The 24,924-nt window shown below is 37.1% G+C and overlaps 1 protein-coding gene and 1 long non-coding RNA gene across 2 annotated transcripts in view; one reads left to right on the plus strand and one right to left on the minus strand.

Moving 5' to 3' along the window:
• The window catches only part of LOC149813927 (putative LRR receptor-like serine/threonine-protein kinase At1g05700), a 65,224-nt gene extending 47,557 nt beyond the window's left edge, over positions 1–17,667 (plus strand). Inside the window, exon 14 of the mRNA XM_089991367.1 lies at positions 17,120–17,667. Within this exon, the coding sequence (XP_089847493.1) occupies positions 17,120–17,446 (327 nt within the window). The 3' untranslated portion in view covers positions 17,447–17,667. The remainder of the gene's footprint in view (positions 1–17,119) is intronic.
• Positions 17,668–18,712: 1,045 nt separating this feature from the next.
• Positions 18,713–22,625, minus strand: LOC149813928 (uncharacterized). The gene is made up of 3 exons (XR_016428324.1): positions 22,267–22,625; positions 21,121–21,243; positions 18,713–19,085 (listed from the first exon to the last, which is right to left on the minus strand). It is a non-coding gene; the product is annotated as an uncharacterized LOC149813928 (long non-coding RNA).
• Between the last annotated feature and the right edge of the window lie 2,299 nt (positions 22,626–24,924).

A 24,924-nucleotide genomic window follows, 5' to 3' on the forward strand; every position in this document is an offset into this window, starting at 1 on the left:
CCTCCTTCTCTCTTGCCTCAGTTTTCCTCTGAAGAAGACTCCCACGCCATCAAACTCCTGTATCTTCTTCTTCATTTTTCTGGTAATCGGCTTTGGTCTCCTTGCAGAGAAAAAGTAGAGAAGGATTCCCTCAGAACACCTCCTCTACAGTCGTCTGAAGGAAGGTAAGCCACTCACTCTTTTCCCCTCTCATTTCTTTCTTAATTTCCCTCTATTTTCATTACTTTGGTTCTCATAGAAGTTTGGTGTCCTCGTATTTTCGGTTTAATAATTTTTGGCATTGGAGTAGGGCTCGATCTGTATATGGCAGATTCGACCCTCTCATTACAAGATTAACAGAATTGTCATATTCTGATATCTGATTCCCTTTTTTTTGTGATTTTCACCTTTATCTCGATTTCAAATACTAGTTAATTCAGAAATCAAATCGCGGTTCGTGGTTCAGATGCATTGTCTAGTCGATCTGAAAGTTAGGTTGAGTCCTGCTGGATTTCAGAGTATTGTCTCAATTTTTTTTTTTTTATATATACCCATATTGATCTCTTCCCCCCCCCCCCCCTCGTTGTGAGATGTCCACGTGATCCTTATTAAGACCCATCAGGATTTTATCGTGAGCATGACAGAAAGCCTGTCTCAAAGACCCCTAAAAATCTTATCGACATAAAAAAAAAAAGGAGAGAAGGAGCTGCTTCTGTTTCACTTTTTTTTATTTAGTATCGCAACTTTCATGATTGAATCAACTTGATAACCAAATAGATGGTTCTCTATGTTTATCTATGTGCTAAGGGTCCAAAAATCAGAATCGCAGAGGATCCCAGGTTTGTTTTCAATGCTTGATAGTCTCACATATGATTCTAGTTTAATTTTTTTTTTATGCCCAGCGTCTGCTGTTTTCCTCAGATCTTCGATGTTGTTATTTACATTTCAGCTACATCTGTGTTGGCTTCCAGCATCACCCGATATGGTTAAAGCCTTATGAAATGGCCATCGACATTAAACTCATATTCAGTATGTAAGAATTTTCTTTTTCAGCATGATAAAACTTTAAGCTCAGGATGGAGTGGCCATTGACATCATTATCATGCGTGAGCTTTGGTTAAAGATCTTCAGCGAAATCCTAAGAGCTCTGAAAATAGTCATCGTCCCCTGTAGTGATCCAGCAGACCTTGATCTGCTATGATTTGGGCGATTCATGACCTAGTGATAGTGAATCAACTAAAATTATCTCTGGACTCACCTGATTTGCAATCTCATCATGTATTTTTTTAGTCATCCTTCCATCCTGGCACATTATCCTGATTAATATTTAGATTCTCTCTGTATCATCTGATTCGTGAGTTTTATTCATTAAGCTAAAGCTTGTAGCTGAGATTGACCAGCCATAAGAGGATGGTTGCATATTCGAGATGGAACCAATCCATCGGTCGTGTGGGGGTATGATCCGTGTCGAATCCTCTTCGCTCCATGGCAGATCCATCTGCCAAGATTGCTCAATTGGTCACAGCAATGAAATCTGAAGCCTCGATTCACTATGTAACCCGTTCACAAATCCATGACCCAGCTAGATAGGATCAAACCATCAGCTTGTTCAGTTGTCCAATTATTATTTTTTTTGTTTTGCTTATCTTAACATAGGGTATGAGTTGTTGGATTAATAAAAGTTGGTCACATTGAACATAATGTTAAGCCCATTATTTTCGTTCTTATCATTCAGGGACCTTCTGCTTTTTCTCAGGATAGGTGTAATAAAACTTTTGTTTTTTTAGAACATTAGTTAATATTTTCTGATGTAAGTCACATTGGTCATTAGTTTTTACATTAACAACAAGCAAGGTGATCTTGATGACTGCCGGGGGACATCAAATATGGAGAAACATACCAGCTTTGGAGGGATATACATTCAGCATTACTACAGCAAAAGGGACTACCAGTATCAACTCACACAGAATCATACTGTGGGGTGAAAAGGTGTTGGCTGATGCCTGAATTCAAATGGCCAGGAGCAGTGTGCATCTATAACAGCCATACTTCAACTTTCTTTCTTTTTCACATTTGAAACAAGTGTAAATGCATGTGTTGACATATGCTTTTTCATTCGCAGTCACTACATCTTATAGTTTCATTTTTTTTTTTACAATTCTGGTACCTCACTGTTACGGCTCCAGTATACAGGAGTAAACATCATGTCTTCCCCATTTGATTGTTGCTTTGATCAGTATATTTGATCCATTTGGTAAATACCCATGCTCAGAAATATAGTGTAGGTAGATGCCACACATACCCACCATTTCGGTAGGCTATCACAACTTCTACACAGCCTTCATCCAGCACCAGTAGCCTTCCCTACACAGCATATCACCAAACTGCCACCGATTTTCAATTTACCAAAATTTTCTACCCTATTATAGCCTGCAACATTTATACCTCCATTCTCCCATTTCAGTATATTATGCATAGTCATCTCCTCACGCCTACAGTAGCGCTGGGCATCACTGTAACCCCTTACCTGCTTATAATAGTGCCCCTGCACTATCGGGCTTTCATCTGTAAATACTTGCAGCAGTGTTTAAGCACTGCTGTGATCCTGTCTTAGGCACCTTCAGAAGTGCTAATCATCTCCAATGTTTAGGCTGAAGTCTTCATTCATTTCAACTATGCACTATTTTGCATTTGCTGGGGCCTCACTGCCTGTTTACACTCTCCACTACTTGCCACTTCACTACTTGTAAAGAACATACTGCCTACTACCAGCATCATCCCTACCACCCATCTACAGCAACTCCCTGAAGTTGCTGTAACCTCACAGCCATCAGTCAGTTCCATCTTGACCTTACTTCATCATCCTTATCATCTGTCAAACAACCCTTCAGTTCTCATTCAGTCTCAGCAGGGCTAAGCACTGCAGTGGCCTCCTTGCATCTGCCAAAGATAATCATCGTTGTAATGATTTTCCTGCACCTACAGCAACCCCCCCCCCCTGAGTTGCTGTAGTTTCATGTTTGATTGTTGTAAATCACGACCAAATTCACAGCAAACTCAGTTGGCTGTATCTGTCAAGCATACTCTTACCCATCTACACTAAGTATATGTTATATATATATGTATATATATATATATATGTATCTGTATGTGTATGTACTCACATGCATGTAAGTATATGTAAGTTCCCATATATATATAAGTATGCATATCATTCTTCAATCTTTTTTTTTTTAGCATGTATATCTTGATGTATGAATATTTTTTTATGATATAGGTGACTTTCCCTCTCTTTTCATTACTAACCAGGTTGTTTTGCAGGAAGTATTTGGATAAAGTTATCATTTGAAGTTGTAAAAATTGATTTTACATGTTGTAATAGCTAGATTTGAATGAAAATTTACATTTCCTGCTTTAGGTAGAATGAATGAGCATTGTAAATATCATTGAATTACTTATTTTTCATGCATTTTTGCCTTTATTTCTCAAATTCTCACAAATGGGAACACGAATGACACGTGCACCATTTCGTAAGAGGTAATTAATCCTAAGTTGATGATTTACATCAATGGCCATAGTCAGGATGTAAACAAAACTTAGGATTTTCATCTTTTATAAAATAACACTGGATCCACACTGGATCCTTTTTCAAAATCATTATATTTTCTTTAAATATTTTTCTCTTTTATGAGAATTTAATCTAAAATTAACTCAAAATATATACCAATGGCCATAGTCAGGGTATATTGAGGGTTCATTTCATTTTAAATTCTATAAAAGCACCAAAATGTATTTCATTCTTCTCTTGAATATAAATATAGATTATTATATAATACATTCAATGACCATAGTCAGGGATGTATTATATCTTCAATCTTATTTTAATTCATTTCAAGAATGGGATAGCTTTTCAAAAATCCAATTTCAAATTCTTTAAATTCATTCATCATTTAGGATAGAATTGCATCATATTTTTCCAAATCCTTTTTCATAAACCCAAGTGGTTCTTTCCTTCATTTCTCAAATTTAAAACATATTCAAATTCAACTCTATTTCTGAAAAGGATTCAAGAATTCAATATCAAGGTCCCATTTGACTTTGAAACTTCAGAATCATCTTGTATTTCAATTTCCAAATTCTATCTCAAATTCAAAGTCCAATCTAAACCTTGAAATTCATTTGTATATTCAAGATTCAATTTCTAAAAATCATTTTTCCCAAATTCAATTCAAACTTAGAAATTCTTGATTCATCTTCTAAATTCCAAATTCAAGCCCCGAAATTCAAAGTCCAATTTGACTTTGAAATTCATTTGTATATTCAAAATTCTAAATTTCATTTTCCAAGTTCAATTTAAACTTGGAAGTTCCTAATTCATCTTCTGAATTTAACAAATCCAAATCCATTTTAGGATCCAGGATTCAACATTCATATTGGATCTCAGACTTCAGATCCAATTCCCCTTTAGGATCCAGAATCCAATTTCACTTTGGATCTTAGACTTCAGATCCAATCTCCTTATAGGATTCAGAATCCAATTTCAACTTGGATCTCAGATTCGTATCCAAAATCCATTTTTAGGATCCAGGATCCAATTATACTTTGGATCTTAGACTTCAGATCCAAATCTATTCTAGGATCCAGAACCCAATTCTACTTTGGATCTCAGACTTCAGATCCAAAATCCATTCTAGGATTCAGAATCCAATCTCATCTTTCAGATCCAAAATCCATTCTAGGATCCAGAATCCAATTCCATCTCAGATCTCAAATTCCAAAATCCAATTCCACTTTCATTTCAGATTTCAAATCCAATTCCTATTTTCCAAGTTCTAAAATCCAGAATTCAATCTTGAATCTCCTACTCTATTTAGAATCCAGACTTTGGATTCAAATTCCATCTTGAATTCCAACTTTCAAATCAATTCTATTTAGATTTCCCACATTTCATTTCAAATTTCAAAGATAGAATTCAATTCAATTCCAAAAATCCAAACTTCTAAATCCAAAGTCCATTTATGACTTTGAAATTTCCTTTCTTCCCTTTCTCTTTTATCTCAGTCTCAAGATTATTTCTTTCAGAATCCAAATTCATTTTCCCAAACTTTGATTATTCTAAAAACTTAGAACTTTAAATCTTAAAGTTCTAAGCTAGAAACCATCTCTTCACTCCCTTATCAAGTTCATCTCAGAACACTTGGAAATTTTTGAAAACATCTTTTTAAAAGAAGCATACATCTTTGCATGGCACAAGCATGATTCTGTGCATCTAGAGTTAGAATAAATTCTTAGATTATATTTAGGCAAAGCAAAAGGCATAGATACGACCCTTGGTTAGATTACCCCTGGTAAAGGCGCCAGGAACGGTCGAACCTCGTACCGACGAGCGGATCCTATCTCCCAGTTTTCCCGCAAACATTCCAAAAAAAATGGAGGCGAGTTATTTTCTAAATGTTTTCAAAATTAAGGTCAAGTGAGACCCCGCAAAATAATTCCTTTTCCCTCTTCTTTTCTTTTCTCTTTTCTTTTCTCTTTCCGTCTTCTATTTTCTCCCTTCAAAAGGAGGAAATAGAGGTTAGAAAGGAAGAGGAAGAGAGAGAATATGATGAGAGGAAAAATTTTGCGATGATCACACATATCTAGAATGGTGTGCCTCCTCTAATAACTAATCTCTAAGCTGGTCATCTTTAGAAATACACACTCTATGCCGAAATCTAAGAAGTCCTTGATCAACAACTTTGAATTCTGACTCCTCATTTTCTGAAATCTTCTTTCTTATTTGGTCGAACTCTGGGTCTAAGGGTTGTTTTCCTTAATCTACTCCCACAATTTTGACCTCAATATGGTTTGCACGAATAGTAACCGACTTGGTAAGCACTGAGCTTCTGCTTTTTTATATGCAACCGAAGAAAATAATTTCCAATATGTGAGTTTGGCCAATGCTCTTGCCTTTCTGCTAAGAGTTTCAGCAACCATATTTGCCTTTCTCGGATAATATTTCAGCTCAAACTCATAGTCTTTCAAAAATTTCAACCATCGTCTTTGCCTCAAATTCAAGTCTCTCTGCGAAAACAAGTATTTAAGGCTTTGATGATCAGTAAAAACTTTAAATTGCTCATCGTATAGATAGTGTCTCCATATTTTGAGGGTGAAGACAACCGCTGCTAGCTCCAAATCATGTGTTGGGTAGTTAACTTCATGTGTTTTGAGTTGGCAAGATGCATAAACAATCATCTTGTCATGCTGCATCAAAATGCATCCTAATCCCTTATGAGAGACATCACTGTAAATAGTGAAACCTCCAGATCCAGACGGTAAGACCAACACTGGAGCAATGGTCAAACACTTCTTTATCTCCTGAAAACTCTTCTCACACTTATCGTTCCACTCAAACCTTACATTTTTCTTAGTGAGCTTTTTCATTAGAGCTGTCAACAAAGAAAACCCTTCCACAAAATGTCAGTAGTACCCAGCCAATCCCAAGAAGCTTCGAATCTCAGTAGGATTCTTAGGTCTAGCCCAATTGGTAATTGCTTCAATTTTTGCAAGGTCTACCATAATTCCATCTTTAGAAACTATATGATCGAGAAAAGACACATGATCCAACCAAAATGCACACTTAGAGAATTTGACATAAAATTGATATTTTCTGAGTGTTTGCATTACTATCCTCAGATATTCTTCATAATGCTCTCTCGTGGTGGAATAAATAAGGATGTCATCAACAAATATCACCATGAACTTATCTAAATAGGGTCTGAAGACCCTATTCATCATATCCATGAAGGCAGCTAGTGCGTTAGTCACACAAAAAAACATGACCAAGAATTCATAATGGTCATATCTAGATCTAAATGTCATCTTAGCTACATCTTCGCTTTTAATCCTCAACTGATGATAACTCGATCTTAGATCCAACTTCGAAAGCATGCAACTCATTGCAGTTGATCGAATAAATCATCAATTCACGGTAATGGATACTTATTCTTGATGGTCACTACATTTAGTTACAGAAAATCTATACACATTTGCAGTGATCTGTCCTTCTTCTTAACGAACAGGATTGGATCACCCCAAGGAGATACTGACAGTCTAATAAAACCTTTCTCTAATAATTCTTGTAATTTCTCCTTAAGTTTTTTAAGTTTCGCTGGTCCCATCCGATAGGGAGCCTTGAAAATGGGCGTTGTTCCCAGAACCAGATCAATTTGAAACTCAATCTCACGATCAGAAGAAAAGCCTCGTAGATCTTTCGAAAAAACATCATATTCACGAACTATGTTCACATCTGATATGGAGAGATCTTCACTTCCTTCGATCTTCATGTAGGCCAGAAATTCAATGCATCCTTCTTGAATATATTTGTTGGCCTTCATGCAAGATATGATTGCTGGCTTGGATAGCTTCCTAACACATTGATATGTGAAAGTGAAATTGTAGGGTGTTTGAAAGCTGACACACTTTCTTTTGCAATCAATGGGGGCATGATGGTCCGACAACCAATCAATGCCAAGAACAACGTCTATATCTTTGAAGTTGAGTTGAAATAAGTTCACAGGAGACTCACAATTTTTGATTTCTACTATATAGTTATTATACATTGTATTCACTACGGTGGACGCACCTATAGGTGTCTCTATCAAGTAAGAAACACATAAGCGAGATGGTGCCACTGGCAACCGTTTTCCAAAGGCTGAAGTAGTGAAACTATGTGTGGCCTCAGAGTCAAATAACACGTGCTAGAATACCCAAAACAGAAAGTGTACATTCAACCACTTTAGGGCTTGCTAGAGCTTCTTGGAGAGTCGTCGTGTAAGCACGGCCTTCGGCTACTACGGTGCATTGTATTTTCGATCAGGCTATGGGCAATCATTGGCATAATGACCCATCTACTAGCAGTTGAAGCACGTCATGTTCCTTAAGTCACATTTTTCCTCATGCCTCTGAAGACCATAAGTCATACAAGCGTTGTCCAACTGGGTCGTCTTCTGAATCTTCTGCCTCTTAGCTTGTTGACTGCTCACATTCTTGATGTGCCTGCCTTGGGTTTGGCCTCCGCATTGCCTCTTATTCTCTCGTTGAAATCTCTCTTTATACTGAAACTTCCTTCGAGAGGGTTCTATCACATTGCTACCACTGTGTTGGGCCTTGTCTTCCGCCTTAGGCTTTTCCTTTTATTGGGGCTTTTCTTTTGTTCTCATTTTCCAAAATTCATATCTAGAGGCGTAGTCCACGAGCCGATTGTATTTCTTTGTATGTTGTGGCCCTACCTACCTTAGAATTTCAGGTCTCAAGCCCCTCTTAAAACATCTGCACTTCTCTTTCTCATTTGTCACCAAAGACTTGGCAAAACGAGAAAGAAAGTTAAATCGAGCTGTGTACTCGGCTACAGTCATATTGCTCTACTTCAACTTCCTGGATTATTCTTCTTTTTTCACTCTATGGCACTTCCGAAAGAATTGCCTGTGTAATCTCCTCACAAAGGTAGACCAAGGCAAATATGTATCTTGCTCCAAGGTGTCCCTGATGGACCTCTACCAATGCTCGGCATTGCTAGTCAAGTTCGACACAGCTATCTAAACCCTTTGATCCTTTGGACACTGAATGGCATCCAAGGCCTTTTTCACTTGTATTAGTCAATTTTCCGCTAAGACATCATGAGGAGTGTCATCGAAAAGTGGGGGTTGCATGTTCTTGAACCTCTCAACCCAAGAGGTGATGTCAGAAATAATATTTTGGGGTTGACTCAGTTGAGCTCGAGTCGTTTGCAAGAGCTCATATAAAATGCGATTCATTGTATCTTCAGGAGGTATCCTCGTACTTTCACATGCTGAGCTTCTCATTAGCGATCCTTATGGGATCTTAAAGCTCTCTTCTCCACCCTCACGTGAAGCATGCCTCTTAGAGGTACGAAACGATGCATGAGCTCCTTAAACTTGTGTACCTTCCATGGTAGGGGATGATAAAGGCGCCCTTTGCGATAGTCTGCCAAGGTGCTCCCTATCCACAGTCGCTGCGTCAAGCTGCCCCCTCTCTCATCTTGCAACTACAATGTCCTTAGATAGATAAAATGTTCCCTTACAAGTGGAATTTATGTTGCATTGACATTATCACATAATGAACTTATCATAATATGGTTTGTTTATACTTGTACAAAATTCCATCACATGTTAGATATTATGATAAAAACATTCATTTTATTTCATTAATCAATCTCATACATCTAAAGAAAATATCACTAGAAAGCAAGAAGAAAACAATGCAAGACAAAAGATAATAGAACTAGACTGAATATGCTAACTATTCCTAACGTTTTGCCATATCATTCTTCAATCTACCTGAAGCTTGGTTTGTTCCGTGAACTTCTTCGTGTCTGATGAGGGTGACTCACATGAGGAACATTTAGGTTGTATTGGGGCGAAGCAGAAGTATAAGTAGGTGAGGAAGGATTGTGGGTAGGGGAGGCAGGAGTGTAGGTAGGTAAGGCGGGATCTTCAGTCGAATCTTCATCCTCGCCTCCTTCCTCTGAACTTCTCAAAGTTGCTTGTATGTGCCTTAATCTTGGGCCACTTCTGCTGGCTTCTATAGCTTGCCATGCTGCTTCCGCTGTCTGAATTGCTGCCCTCCTAGTTTCTTTAGAAAGTGATTCTCTGATTGAATGTGAAACTCTTCGATTGACCGCACTCATGCAACCGCATAGCTAGCTTGGGACATATATCATCCTCGTGCACTAGTCATACGAGACCCTCCTCGAGGTGCAAAGTTTGCACTAGAGAATGCTCCTCTCGCGATTCCTCCTCGAGTCGTCATCTGATCTCCTTCTATTCGTCCACGTGCAGACCTCACTCTCTAACGGTAGGACTGGTGAGTCCCTCACCCGTATGGTTGTGGTTGTCGCCCTCGAGTAGAGTAGGGGTAGTTTTGACCATAGTTATCTCGGTCCTGTGATCACTGCAAAATTTTTCCTCTTCTTCCTTTTGAGGGAGAAAAGAGAAAATTTCTTGCAATGTCTCACTTGACCTTTGGAAAAAGATTTTGAAAATTTACTCACCTCCGTTTTGAAAAAAAATTGCGGGAAATGGAGAGACGGGATTCGCTCGTCGGTACGAGGTTCAACCGTTCCTAGCGCCTTTACCAGGGGTAATCGAACCAAGGATCGAATTTATGCCTTTTTGCTTTGCTAAAATATTATCTAAGTGTTTATTCTAAGTCCTAAATGCACACTGAATCAGGCTTGTGCTATGATTTTGAACTTGAGAAGAATGCATATTTTTAGAAATGCTTCAGAAAATTTAAAATTTTCCAAGTGATTTTGGGAATGAATTTTGGAAACATCTTTTAAGGAACGGCCCGAAAATTCAGAAATTGATTTAAAATTTATTGAAGAATACTGTAAATCGCAATAGTAATTTTCTGAAAGACATTGTAAATCGCACAATGATTTTCTGAAAGACGCGATAAATTGCAACACCGTAAATCACATGATGATTTGCTAAAAGTCATTATAAATCGCACAATGATTTATGGAAAGGTACGGTAAATCGCAATAGCGATTTACTGAAAGATGTCGCAAGTTAGATGACGATTTTGAAATTCAAGAATTTGAAATGAATTTAAAAGCATTGAAATCGAAGATCTGAAAATCGAATCCAAAGTCAAGTTTTTTGGAATTTGAGGTTTGAATTGAATTGAGAATCGAGATTGGGGTTTTGAGAGAAATAAGGAATAAAATTCAGAGTTGGAATGTAAAAATCCAAAGATAGAAATTTAAAAATAAAATTGAAAATTGAGAATTGAAAATAGGTATTTGAAATAGGATTTTAAGTTAAAAAGAATTGAAAATGAAATTGAGAAATAAGATTAAATTTATGAAGTGGAATAAAACAATGACTTGGAATTTAGGAATGAAAAACATTTTTTGAAAATTTACTCAAAATTCACTTGGAAATTTGAAAATGGTTTCAAAGAGGTGAAAAATGTTGATGCAATTCTATCTTAAATGATGAATGCATTAAAAGAAATTTAAAATTAGGTTTTGAAAAACATATTTCATTCTTTAAGTGAATTGAAATAAGATTGAAGATATAATACATTTCTGACTATGGCCATAAAATGTATTATATAATAATCGTATTTAAATTCATTTGGAGAATAAAATACATTTTTGTGCCTTTATAGAGTTTAAAGTAAAATGAATTCTCAATATATCCTGACTATGGTCATTGATATATCTTTTGAGTTAATTTTAAATTAAACTCTGATAAATAAAGAAAATATTTAGAAAAACATGATGATTTTTTTTAAAGAGATCCAGTGTGGACCTAATGTTATTCCATAAAAGATGAAAACCCTAAGTTTTGTTCACATTTTGACTATGGCCATAAATGCAAATCGTCAACTTAGGATTTAATCACCTTTTATTAGAATGGTGCTTGTGTCATTCGTGTTTCACCATAGTGTTATTGAAAATGAAAATAAAAATGCAACATATTGATTATGAAAATGGAAAGTTAAACTACATGCTCATTCATTATAAGCTAAGCATAAAGTAAACTTCTCATTAATTGATTTATTACAACCTTTGAATTGATACAACGATTAAAAAGAAATAACAAAAATTGAAAATCCTGCAAAATGAGCAAACTTGTTAGAAATAAGTGTAGGCTTTTATGGATTTTTCTTCAATTATTGAAAAATTGAAGAATACATCCAAAATTAGCCTTTTATGCCTCAGAGATAAAGAAAAATTAAACAAAATAAACACATATGATATATGATTTTGTGAAAGCATTTGAAAAGGCATTCTTGGAGTTTCAGATTTTCGAAATTGGTGCTTAAAAAAATATAAATTCATTTTAAAACTTGGATTCAAAGTGAATTTAACCTTGAAATTGAGATTTTCAGGAAAATATATTGAAAATGATTGAAACAAAGGCAAATAAACTCAAAAGTTTGTTTGAAATGAATTTAAGGCATTCTAACTTGATAAAATTCATTTTTATATTTATGAAATACAGGAGTTATGTTTGAAAACTTGGATTTAAAAGTGATAAAATGCCCATTTTAACTTCCTTTTAACAAAGCAATGCTTTTTCATAAAATCAGTTTTAAAAGATGCAATGAATGAATGATCAATGATCTTAGAAATTTCTAAGATGATATGCAGATGCTTAACAATCTAATGAATGTTGTAGAATTAAAAATGCCAAGCAATCATCTGAGTAAAACCCGAATTTGGATTCTCTTATCCAGATAAGACAAGATTTTGCAGAATCAGGATTTTGCAGATGAAGCTGTCAGAGCATTACGAGCAGATGAAAGTCTTAAACGATTTGATTTTGAGTCAAAATGAACCTATGGATTCACATCCCAACAAGGAAGCATTTCTTTTTTACAGAATATCAAAATCATTTCTGAAACTAGAGTTATGATCAAAACATCAGAGCATTAATTTCAGAAACGGAAAATTGGATTTTAACAGATAACTTTCAGTAAACTGGATGTTACAGAGGCTAAACAGACCCGATTTCTACCAAATTTAAGGGAAAAGTTGCTCAATTTAATAAAAAAACCAACCCAATTTACAGAATTGAAAAATCGCTTTTGGTTTGAAAATGGCGACTTCAAGAAGTCATTGTTTCCAAACAGGAAATGAACATGTTACAAAATTTAAAATTCTGTAACCAGTCTCGGTTTTCAACAGGTTTGAAATATCAAATGAGCATAGAAAGTTATAAAACTTTCTAGATATAAACTAGGCACATAGAGGAAGAAAACCCTTTTTACGGATTTGGAAAATGATCTCCCGTTGGGGAGATATGACTCTTACAAAATGAACTAAAAACTATGTCACTAAAATAAGGCAGACTGATAGAAGTTTGGTTTTTTATCCAAATGGGGTATCAAATGACCATAGAAATCGCTGAAATTTTACAGGAATAAACTAGACTCTATAACAAAGACACCACTTTTTACGAATTTGAAATCCGATCTCTAGTTAGAGAGATATGACCCTGACAAGTTGGTCCTAATTCGGGTAGCGATTTACAGCGATTTGTATCACAAATCGTTGTAGTGTTTTCCGAAAAACACTACAAATCGCTATAGTGAAGTCCAACAACACTATAAATCGTTGTGGGTCTCGTTGGAGACCCGAAAACACTACAAATCGTAGTTAAAAGAATGGACAACACTATAAATCGTTGTAGGAGTTGTTGGAGACCCGAAAACACTACAAATCGTAGTTAAAAGACTAGACAACACTATAAATCGTTGTAGGGGTCGTTGGAGACCCGAAAATACTACAAATCGTAGTTAAAAAGACTAGACAACACTATAAATCGTTGTGGGGCTCGTTGGAGACCCAAAAACACTACAAATCGCAGTAGGGACTCAATGAAGACCCAAAAAAAATTGTAACAACGATTTGCTGAAGAATGTTACCAATCAGATGACGATTTCTTGAAGGAGTGCTACAACAATCATGATATGGGGGCAAAAAACCGAACATGTACAAAATCTGGATACAAGGTTCTGGTATTTAATCAAAATAAAATAGCAATTGGCCATGAAAAATTCTGAAAATTTACAGGGATGAACTAGACATATAAACGAAGAGAAACCGTTTTACAGAATTGAAAAATTATCTCCCATTAGGGAAATAAAATTCTAACAAAATGGATCAAAATCTGAGTCGTTAAAATGACACAGGGTGACAGGGTTGTGGTTTTTTACCAAAAACAGGTATGAAAACACTATAGAAATCACTGAAATTTGGTATGAACAAACTAGGTTCAATTTAGAAAACACCCCTTTTTACGGATCGGAAAGATCATCTCTGGTTAGGGAGAAATCACTCCCGCAAGTTGGTCCTGATTCTGCTAAAATCCTAACGGTGCAAAATAACAAGTTCTGAATCTCGATTTTTAAAGTGGGTCAAACAAACTCAGAATGATCTGATTTTTGGTGGAGAGCATGAAGACATATGCATGAAGTTGCAGTAAAAAATTCAGATCGAAATGAGCTCTGATTACATACAAATCGATAGATCTAAAATGCATCAGAATTCAAAGTATAATCTAGAAAACAACTGAACATGATAAAAGCAAACTGCACATGCGTAGATGTTCAAACATAAAATTTAATGCCTTAAAACATGAATGAATGCATGAATGATGAAAAATTAAGACAGAAAATGTATTAAAAGAAAACCAAAATGGCTGAGGCACAAATCTAATTTGTTGTAGCCCATTTGAAAGAAGGATTTAATCTAAAAAAATCAAATCACTTCAATTCTTTTGGCTCAATCAAAACAGAGATTAAAATGCAGCAAATAGGAAGATGAAAACTCAGATTCTAATCCATTACTCATGCTATGACAAGAAATTTTAAGGGAATAGAAGAGGAATACTCACCTTGGCTGAAGGGGTCTGAAAGAAAGGGCTGGAAACTTCTCTCAAATTTTCGTAAACTCCAAGTGAAGAGGAGAGATGAGAGAGACTGTTGACCACCAATCGTTGAATGTCCTCCTTTTTACTTCCTTCCTCCCTCTTCTTATTCTTCTTTCTCCTTCTTTCCTTGCTCATTTTCTGCTTCTTTTTCTGCTCTTTTTCTGTTTCTTTTCCTCCTTCTTTCCTCCTTATTTTCTTCCTCTGTTTCCTCCTCCTTTTCTTCCCCTTTTTCTAGAGGGCTGAGGCAGCAATGGGCTCGTATAGGGTTGACGATTTTTCTTTAAAAATGAATTTTAATAGGTTTAAAAACCTACAATAAAATATGAATAAAAAAAGAGGATTTTGAAAATAACGGATTTTAATTGGATCCAAGATCCAATTTGATTTTTGAATCCAAATTGAGTTAAAACCGGATCCAGATTGAATTTTAAGAAATTTTGCAAAAGTATTGAATTTAGGATTGAAATTCAAAATTTGTTTTTGAATTGGGGATAAAAATTGGATTTTGAAAGTGGATCTGGGTTTGTTTTGATATTTCAAAATCCAAATTGGACTATAAAGTGGATCCATGATATTTTTAAAAGATTTTTGCAAAATAATGGATTTGGATTTCAAATTTAAGAATTTAAAATTAGAGCAAAAAATAAATTTTGAAAAGGATCTGGATCCGTGGTTTTGAATAAAAACTATATTTGGATTTGGATCTCGATTATAGATCAAAATAAGGGAGATTAGTTCGGATTGGGTTCGAACCTCGGGAATGAATTTATAAAAATGGAAAATCCAGGCTTATGATGGAGTTCGGATTTGGATATTGGATCAAACCTGGAACCAGATCTTAGATATTAGATCAAAACTTAAGAAATGACGTTGGATCTCGGATAGCAGATGAACTCGAGATCACAAATTGATTCAAATATACTCCTGAATGAATCAGGAATTCAAAAAGGGGGTTCGGCATCTATAAAAGGGGGTGTCCGAAATGGATTTGAAAAATTTGGGGTGTTTATAGGTCCCCAACTAAGATGTAAATTGGCGGGGGTCATGGTGTCAAGTCTCTAACTATCTGAGTCATACTTGCCATGACTCGAGTAGCCATTGTCATTGCAGCGATGAACTCCTCTCTCCTAACGATAGAAGGCTCAGAAGGGTCTTGCGCCCTTGGGTCCTTGTGACTTTCTCGCTCGCTAGCCATTCTTAATAACAAAATAATCTAATCACTAACGTGTCTTTATCGAGCAGAGACTTATATCATTTCCTATGTCCTTGAACTTATTATGAATGATGAACATTTTCTATGTGAACTTGACTCTGATACCACTTTGAAATACCCTGATGTGGGACCTCAAGAGTTCAAGTTTAGTTGGTATTACTTCTCAGAGGAAAAGAGTTCAAAGTTTACATAGAGAAAATGTGGCTAGTTTTTTTTTTGTTTTTCTATAACTCACCGGCAGCAATGGTTGTCGGCCCCCTTTTTTCCCGAAAAAGAAAGCAAAAATGAAGAAGACGAAGATGAAGAAGGTGGAGGGTTTTACCTCGTCGTCGGTGCCGGTAAGCCTTTGAAACCCCCTTTTTTTTGTTTGTCGCTCTCCCTCTTACTCGAGTGAAGGGGGCGCACCGTGAGGGCTATTTATAGCCCTCACGGTGGGGTGAGGATAACCTTCACCCTCCTCGTCGATCATGAGGGGTGAGGTTTATCCTCAACCCCTTGATCTGCAACGAGGAAGGCGGTTCTCCCAAATGGGGAACCATCTTCCCTTTTTTATTTTTTATGTTTTTTTATTTATTTATTTTTATCCCCACCGACGAACCCGTCGAAGGGGGTTTTACACACCCCTATCTCTTATTATAAAAGGAGGGGTTGGGTTGTATGTATGATTAGAGCCAACAACCAAAAGCCAATCGTATTGACCATATTCTAGTCCATTCTTATTGGGTTCAAGGTCCTGCTCACTATCGACCTAAGGTGTGGGCTCGTCGTGGGCATCGATAGGCTGAGGAGAACATTGAGCACCCGTACCCGCACTTCATGGCGTCTACATGTATGCATTCTCCTATGTTTTTGCGAATACACCACAATAAGCACATTATTCTACTAAATCTATATGTTGTGCAAACTTTGGTACTCCGGAAATATGTGTTCCTAGTTTGTTTCCAAAAGTGAAAAAATAAAATAAAAAACAGCATCCTATTGTAAAAGTCTCACAAAATCCATAATATTGTGGCAATTTCAAGCTTTTATGATTATTTATTTCAAAAGGCCACTCAGATTTTTCCAAGTTTTATTTAATTTTAGATCCTACTAAGAGAAACCATCATCACAAGAATGATTGGTTATGTGGTGCAGTTACATTAGTGCTGTTCTATGCTACGTAAAATTTGCAGTTCTTTCGTATGAAATGCTCCCTTCTTTGCATACCCTTTTCATAGTAAACTATATTTTATAAGAATTTAAGATTGTATAAACTAGAAATAGAATTTTCTTGGGAAATTTTATCCATCTGTAAGTGGAAACCGATGTGGTTTATTTGCCTTTCTCAAATGCATTAATATAGTGCAAACTTTCAAGTTTTGATGAATGATTTCTGAACTTTTCATGTGCTCATGTTTAGATGGTTTATGTGGATGTTTGATTTATGATTCTTGATGGCAAGCACTTAGGTTAATCATCTCTTAATTGTTTTATGCAGGTGCTTCCTAACCGTCTGAAGGGCAACCATATGAGCATTGCAGATCCAAACCTTAATGGGAGGTATGATGCCAGTTCATTCTGGAAGGTAGCAGACTTGGCACTAGAGTGCACTCAAGATAAGGGGATCAAAAGGCCAAATATGAACAGGGTAGTGAGTGAACTAAGGGAAGCCATTGCGCTGTGCAATGAAGTGTTGATTTCTGGAACTTCAAATAATAGTACCCAACAGAAATCAGAAGCATCTAGCTCTTCCTATAGTGACAACTTTATAGTTGATGGACATACTCAGGCTTCTGTGTTGTACTGTTCTCTTTCCGCAAGGTAAAAGCAGCCCATCAACTTTCTTGGTTGTTCATCGCTCCAGGGTTGTTGATCTTGTATGCATTCTAGTGGGTATTGGATGATACTGTTCTCTAAAAACAAAACAATTGGAGTGTCTTGGTGTAATGTATCTTATTCGATTTTATAGTTTTTTTGATTATCTTGGAGATTATCTTGTGTAAGCTTCATTAATAAATCCCATATAATCTATTGTCCTTTGCGCAACTTTTCCCTACCTCAGAGATTGTCGGATTCGTTGATGATTCTGAGCATGGGTCTTTAAAGTCTTATACCTTGTTGTGCATGTCGTGGTGCGTGCATCGAGTCTGTTGCATTGATGGGGTGCGTTAGAAAGATATTTTATTGTGTTGCGAAAGATAATGATTCAATTAGTTAAAATAAATGTAATAATCAATGCTTGCATTGCGGGGGTCGAACCCGAACCAGATTCGATCTGACTCGCCGAGCCGGGTCCAAAGTTGGGGTAAGCCGAGATAGGATCGACGAGCGAGCCGGTCAGGCCCTAACCGGGCCAGACTCAATTAGACCCGAACCGAGCCAAGCTCGGTTCGGCAACAATGAAAAACAAGGGGGGTGGGCTCGGTTTCCAAGTCGAGCTTGGCCCCAAGCTGGGCTCGATCTGGCTGTCGAGCCTCACCCGAACCATGGCAAGGGACTGAGCCTAGGCTCGGTCCTTTCCCAATGCAGGGCTAGCCTCAGTTCAGACCGAGCCCAACAACAAGGAGGCAAGGTGACCGAGCTCAGCTGGGCCTTGTCGATCTCAAGGCAGCAGCAGTACTGCGCTGGAAACCGGGCAGACACCGTCATGAGGTGGGATCCCGATGGCAACCCAGGCCGGAGAGAGAGACATGGTTGCACCAAGGGACAAGGCCCATGTCGGCCACAGGCAGTGGGGCAGAGAACACGAGCTCAGCTCAGGCCATCCCATACCGGCAGCAGCCCTGGGATGTGATCGATGGCTTGCTGCAAGGGGCCCTCAGAAGGGGGCTACCGCATGAGCGGAGGAGGCACTTGTGCTTGGGTGGCCTTCGGCCAGTTCCTTCCAACTAGCCGATGGTAGCAGAAAGAAGAAAATCAGAAGAGGAATGAGAAGACGGGTGTAACGTCCCTAAAAAATTCAACCTTTTTAAAACTTTCCCAAACCCTAAATTTTGAGAAAAATTAAAACTTTTTAATTATATAAACAATTCATATGGTTCCCGAAAGTAATATGCCAACAAGTTTGTCTATGGTCACATTCCAACCGTTCCAAATACTAGACGGCCCACTTGAGCGCAAGTGGGCGTGTATATTAGCCTCCCAGTATCAAATATAGTATGGAATCATCTGTAGATACAATTTGATTGGGACTATTACTCTAAAGACTTTACAAAACATATCAAGATTTAAGATAATTGAGGAGTTATGTAAAGATTTAAAGTTCTAAACCATATGCAAGAACATAACAGGAATGAAATGATAGAATTTAAAAATGTTCTCATTCCAAAATATCACACTTATTTAAATGTAAGGATTCAGACAAAAAGTAAAATGTACACAAGTTTTTAACTATCTCAAAACTTTTGCCTGATCCCTCCAGGAATCGTAGTAGGTAAGAGTGGAGCCTTCAGCCACGTAACAACCTGCACTTCGCTTCAATCCTCTACGAGGTTATCTGTAAATATTGTAGGACATCAACTACATGCCCGTAGGAAACCAAAACTAAACTTGAAGAATGCAATTCAAGTTAAAATGATACAATCAAGTGAAATTCCCATCATTTTAGAAATGAGAGTCAAGAGAATCCACATCATAATAAGACCATGATATTTAATTACATAAACCATCATTCATTTCATGGCATTCATAATTACATCACTTGTATGCATGGAAACTCAAAATCATTCTCATTTTAATTCATGGCATTCAATTTCATATTCATTCATATACATGATAATCATTTGCATAAATGAATAAAACTAACAATTCATAACATACTTCAAAGTGAAGTAAGGTTGCAATATATCATATAATGCCATCATTCACTTTCATTATACTCAAAGGGAACATGCTCATGTCCAATTTATGACTAAGGCATGCATTATTTCAAACACATATTCATATGTCATTTATCAAAATATTTATGCACTTTGTAATTCAAATATAATAATAGAATAGTTCTTATCTTGACCCTTTTTGTGTGACTCGCATACACAAGCACCCCACGTGCATCAACCAAGCCCTTAGCTTGTAACAAAGGGTCAAATCATATGACCAATCATAAACATGTTTTTTCATTCACATGTAACAAAATTCATATGCAATAATCATGCAAAACCTTATAAGTCTCTACAAACTCACAATATATGATTATGCATATGGAAGCAGTTATCCTAAAAATCTAATTAATTATTTATATTGTTATTCAAACCCATCTGGTACAAAATAAGGTATAGGCATCTAGAAACAACCATAGGAATATTCATTATTCAATGTATTTTTTATCACATTCATATGGCTTAACTGGTTCTTTCCCGAGCGATTCAATCCTGCAGTGCAGCGGTTGAGAGAACGGACTTATGGTCTCAGGTCTTGGCCTATGCCAAACCAATATCATTGGCGAAAAATCGGGCATGCATCCCTAACACTGCAGAGTTGTGATACTACCACGTAGAACTCACTGGTAGACCTATCCCCTAACCTCCGTGGGATGGAGACAAGAGACGTCTTTAGCCCTCAAAACACAACATGTCTCATTAGGCTTGTACCGCCCTTCCCTCTCCCGGAAGGACACGAGATCAGAACGGATTCAGTCATCCCAGAAAGCCCAGTCTTGTTGGCGTCTTAAATGGACCCATAGTCTGGAGTTATCTTTATTATTAAGTCATAGGTAAGAGCCAAACATTATATTCTCACAAGATAACATTCTCATGCCCTCATGCATGAATTCAAAAGTCTATGTCATTTGCATAGCTTAAACTTACATGCTCTCATGAATGATATCAGAATCTATGCCACTTGCATAGTTCAAATTTATATGCTCTCATGCATGATATCAAAGTCTATGTCACTTGCATAATTCAAATTTACATGCTCTCATGCATGTTGATAACAAATTTGTATTCACTTCTGTGCATGACCCTATCATATCATGATTCAACCGTACATGCTCACATGCATGATTCAATTCTAACATGATTTCATGCATGATTTAATCTCAACATGCTTAACATAATATGCACTCACATGAGCTATTATGCACACAGATAATTTCATTTGTTCATACGCGAAACACATCACATCGTACTTGTACACATTAACATGATATACAAAAAAATATAATCATCATCACAAGCATGATACATTCATTTTAGGCATGTTTTCATTATATAAATTTCACATGTATAGCAAACTCAATAAAAATAATGCTACGCAAGCATTTGATGCAGTCAATTCACATACAACAATACATTTAACCATTTATTTCACAACAATGTCAAACATGTACCTACAACAAACACACTCTAATATCTCGCTAACTACAACCATGTCCAGCATGGTCTCTGAACTATAATTGTCAACAGTCCTAGATATCCACAGCTATGTGAGTGTGTGAGCAGAAGAGTGTTGCATTGAAGAAAATAATTAACCTATGGTGCGCTTGCACCACTTACTTACCATGGGTATTTATCTGATTTGTAGGCTTTTGCATTTGCATTTTTCTTATTTCATTTTGCATGGCATTTTTAGCCGCATGCGATGCTTAGCATTAAGCATCGCGCAATTTGCTCAGTTACGCACCTGCAACGCGCAATTATATAGACAATACAATTTTAAACAATTTCTAGTAAAGTAATTGTGCTATGAATTTAGTGTGTATATTACTAACTTTTAGATTCTATCATATAACATGAATAACATTCTAAAATTTTAGTTTAGGAATCCTACCTTTTCGATGCGACGAAAAGTAAAAAGAAACTCGGGATCTGGAGAGTCCAATGCAACTGCCACAGGACAAGATCTAATTGTCCCTCTCCCAAGGATAGAGCGCTACAATTGCCCACATAACGACAACTTATCAAACCTCACTTTCGCACATGAATGACAAAAAAAAACAAAATGTGAATCGGTAAATCAATTGTAAAAAATAAAAAAGTACCATGTTCACGAGGCCATACAAAACTGGACAGCCATGTGGAGTAAATCTCACGGCCGCATGCAGTCCAAAGCATCGCCCCTTGCAATGGCACAAAAATTCGAGACACTCGGTTTCGAAGGGGGTTTCGTATTCCTTTGGGAATACAAACCACAACGACAAAACCAACACCAAATGGTCGCTAAAATGAAGGTATACTCGTTGCTGTGCCACGACAGCCCTGCACGATTCCCCATATCGAGAATCGGGTGCACGGACTAGGCCGTGAAAACAGTTAGAATCGGCCGGCATAAAAAAAATGAAGAATCAGTGAATAAAAATCCAATCAAACGCATATATGTATTTCAGCCCATTAACAGCATAAGGGAAGGAAGAAAGAAGAATTGATCACGATCGTGATTTGCAGAACCCTGCTTAGGGTCGCTCGGTTGAGGTAAAAACACTCAATTACAGAGAACACATATACCCTCAACAAAAGACTGGAAAAGAAGCAGAAATTGGCGAACAACGACTCAGTAATGCTAAAAGGAAAAAAGAAATATGCACATGGGCAAGGGGCCTATGTGACGAACATGAAACACAGGAAAAATGAGGAGGGCCATCGATAATCAGAATCATACAAATTCATTAAAAACGCCCAAACCAACTCAAAGCAGTGAGGAGCGTACCTCCACGATGCGAACGAGAAGTTTCGGCAAAGGATAGGGCTCGGCTGGGTCGAAATATGGCAGTCGCTCAACGTTGGCCCCATTCGCACTGTTGAAAGAAGAAGGGCCAAGGGAAATCCTGACGCCTGCAGAGGAGAACCGCTGCGGTGGATCCCGGCAACGGCGACGAAACCTCGTGGTGTTCCCAGCCGGCACCCGAGCAAAGGAAAAACACAGGAGAAAATAGGAAAATAAGAGGGGGGGGGGGGGGAAGAAGAGCAGAGGGAAACGGAAGGTCGCCGACAGGCGGAGGTCGGCGGTGGCACCCTGCTCCGGTGGTCTCCGAACGGGGAAGGAGGGAATGAAAAGGAGGAATCGGGGCAAAGAGGTTGCGAATGGAGAAGATGAAATGTAAACAAAAGAGGGTTTGCGTTAGATTTTACGTCAGTGAGGGTGGGTCCGGTTCGGGTCCGACCCAAGGATCTAAGTAAATAAAAAAACAACAATTTTATATATAAATAAAAGAAAATTTTTATAAGAAAATAAATAAAGTAAATAAAAATAAACAAAAACTAAGACTATTTGGTGACTCATAGTCTTAACTTAGACAAAATTTGGTTCTAAAACAATAATTTATTAAATTAAAATATTTCTCGTAATTACTTTTATGACTAAAATACCCTTTTTACGAAATTATTTTAGAACCCATTAAAATATATCTTGTTGAGTTTGAAACACCTCAAAAAAATGCCTAAATGGGTTTGTGACTCATTAAAGTGATTAAATTGAATATTTTAATAATATTTTATTTACCAAAATTATTAAAATTACTATTTTACCCTTGTTTGTCAGAAAGGTGTAATTAAGCGTATAAACACACAAAATTGACAATATAAAACAAAAACACAAATTCTAACTCAAAAGAAGGCAATTCCTTTATTTATTTCCGCTTGAAATTTTATAGGTTTTACAACAAGGGAGGAGGGCTAAGAGAAAGGGGGTGCTCCCCCCAACCCTTCCTGGCAAATCTAGAGCCATTGACAATGGTGGTTTTGGTCTCCCAATCGAAAAGGGGGAGATGAGGGGGAGGCAAGAGGATTGGCGTCCTCCTACCGGAGCCACTCAAGAGGACAGCGGGAGCAGAGAGAGAGATCCGCATACCTGCAGGGGGTTGTCGGTAGAGAGCTCCAGCAGGGGTTGGCTGTAGGCTGTCAGCAAACATAGGGGAGAGGGGGTACGCAGGAGAGAAAATGAGAGTCAGGGAGAGAGGGAAATCGAGGGAAGAATGAGACGAGAGGAGAGTCGGGGGGTACGGAGGTTGTCGAAGGGAGAGAGCAGGTTGGGTGGGGGGGAATGGGAGAATGTCGGAGAGAGAGAAGAGAGCGGGAGAGGGATTTCCTCTTATGCGTTAGAGAAACCCTCCTTCGCATGCTTATTTATAAGCACGAGAGGGCGGTGAGCCTTTCAGATCCAACGTGAATCCGAAATCATTTTTTTTTTAGTTAAGGGGTTTACACCAACTCCCTTCAAACAACTGGTTGGATCTCTTATGTATATAAGTATTACAAGACTTGATATAGCACATGTTGACCACATGGCTAGTCAATTTCAGCATGCTCCTACATCAACTCGTATAGGTGCAGTCATAAGAATCATCAAATACATTAAAAGCACCATCAATAAGGGAGTTTTTCTATCATCTTCTTCGTCATTAGATCTCATAACTTACTCGAATGCTGATTTGGGAGGAGATCCAAATAAGAGGCGCTCAACGACTGGTTTCTATGTATTTCTAGGGGAATCCTTGATTTCGTGGATGTGTAAAAAGCAACAAAACGTGTTTTTGTCATCCACAGAAGCTGAGTATAGTGCAATGATCATCACTACCATGGAGATTGTGTGGCTCAAATAACTTATTTTAGATATGGGAGTTGAACTTCAGAATCCTACAAGATTATGCTATGATAACAAGAGTTTCATATACATAGCTCAAAATCACATGTTTCATGAACAAACTAATCATATAGAAATGGACTGCCACTTTGTTCATGAAAAATACTTAAAGAAGACTATTGATATTCCCTATGTGACATCAAAATATCAACTTGCTGATTTCTTTACCAAGGCTCTGTGTTCGCCAAGGTTCAATTTTCTTCTTGATAAACTTTCTGTAATTGCATCATAAGTTTGAGGAGGAGTGTTAGAATTTTAAGTCATTTTCTGAGAGTGTTATCAAAAACGCCCCTTGAGGTGCAAAAGGCGCACCTCACCTTGAGGCACGGTCCTCTGTGCCTCAAGGCACAAGCCTGAGGCACAAAAAAAAATTACAACAAGATTTTTGAGACATAATCAACAAGATTTTTGTAGGTTAATCTCATATATTTTCCAGTTATTTCAGTTATGTAATCAATTTCTTAATATATTACTATATTTTAACTTTTGTTGGTTAATCTCGTATATTTTTCAGTTATTTCAGTCATGTAATTAGTTTCTTAATATATTTTAACTTTTGTTGGTTAATCTCATATATTTTTCAGTTATGTAATCAGTTTTTTAGTTACTTTTATATGTTAATCTCATATTTTTTAGAATAATCTCATATATTTTAACTTTTATAGGTTAATCTTATATATTTTTCAGTTATTTCAGTTATGTAATCAGTTTCTTAGTATGTTTTAA

Source organism: Nuphar pumila, chromosome 16, assembly GCF_984573655.1.
Source record: "Nuphar pumila chromosome 16, dmNupPumi1.hap1.1, whole genome shotgun sequence".
Taxonomy (NCBI): domain Eukaryota; kingdom Viridiplantae; phylum Streptophyta; class Magnoliopsida; order Nymphaeales; family Nymphaeaceae; genus Nuphar; species Nuphar pumila.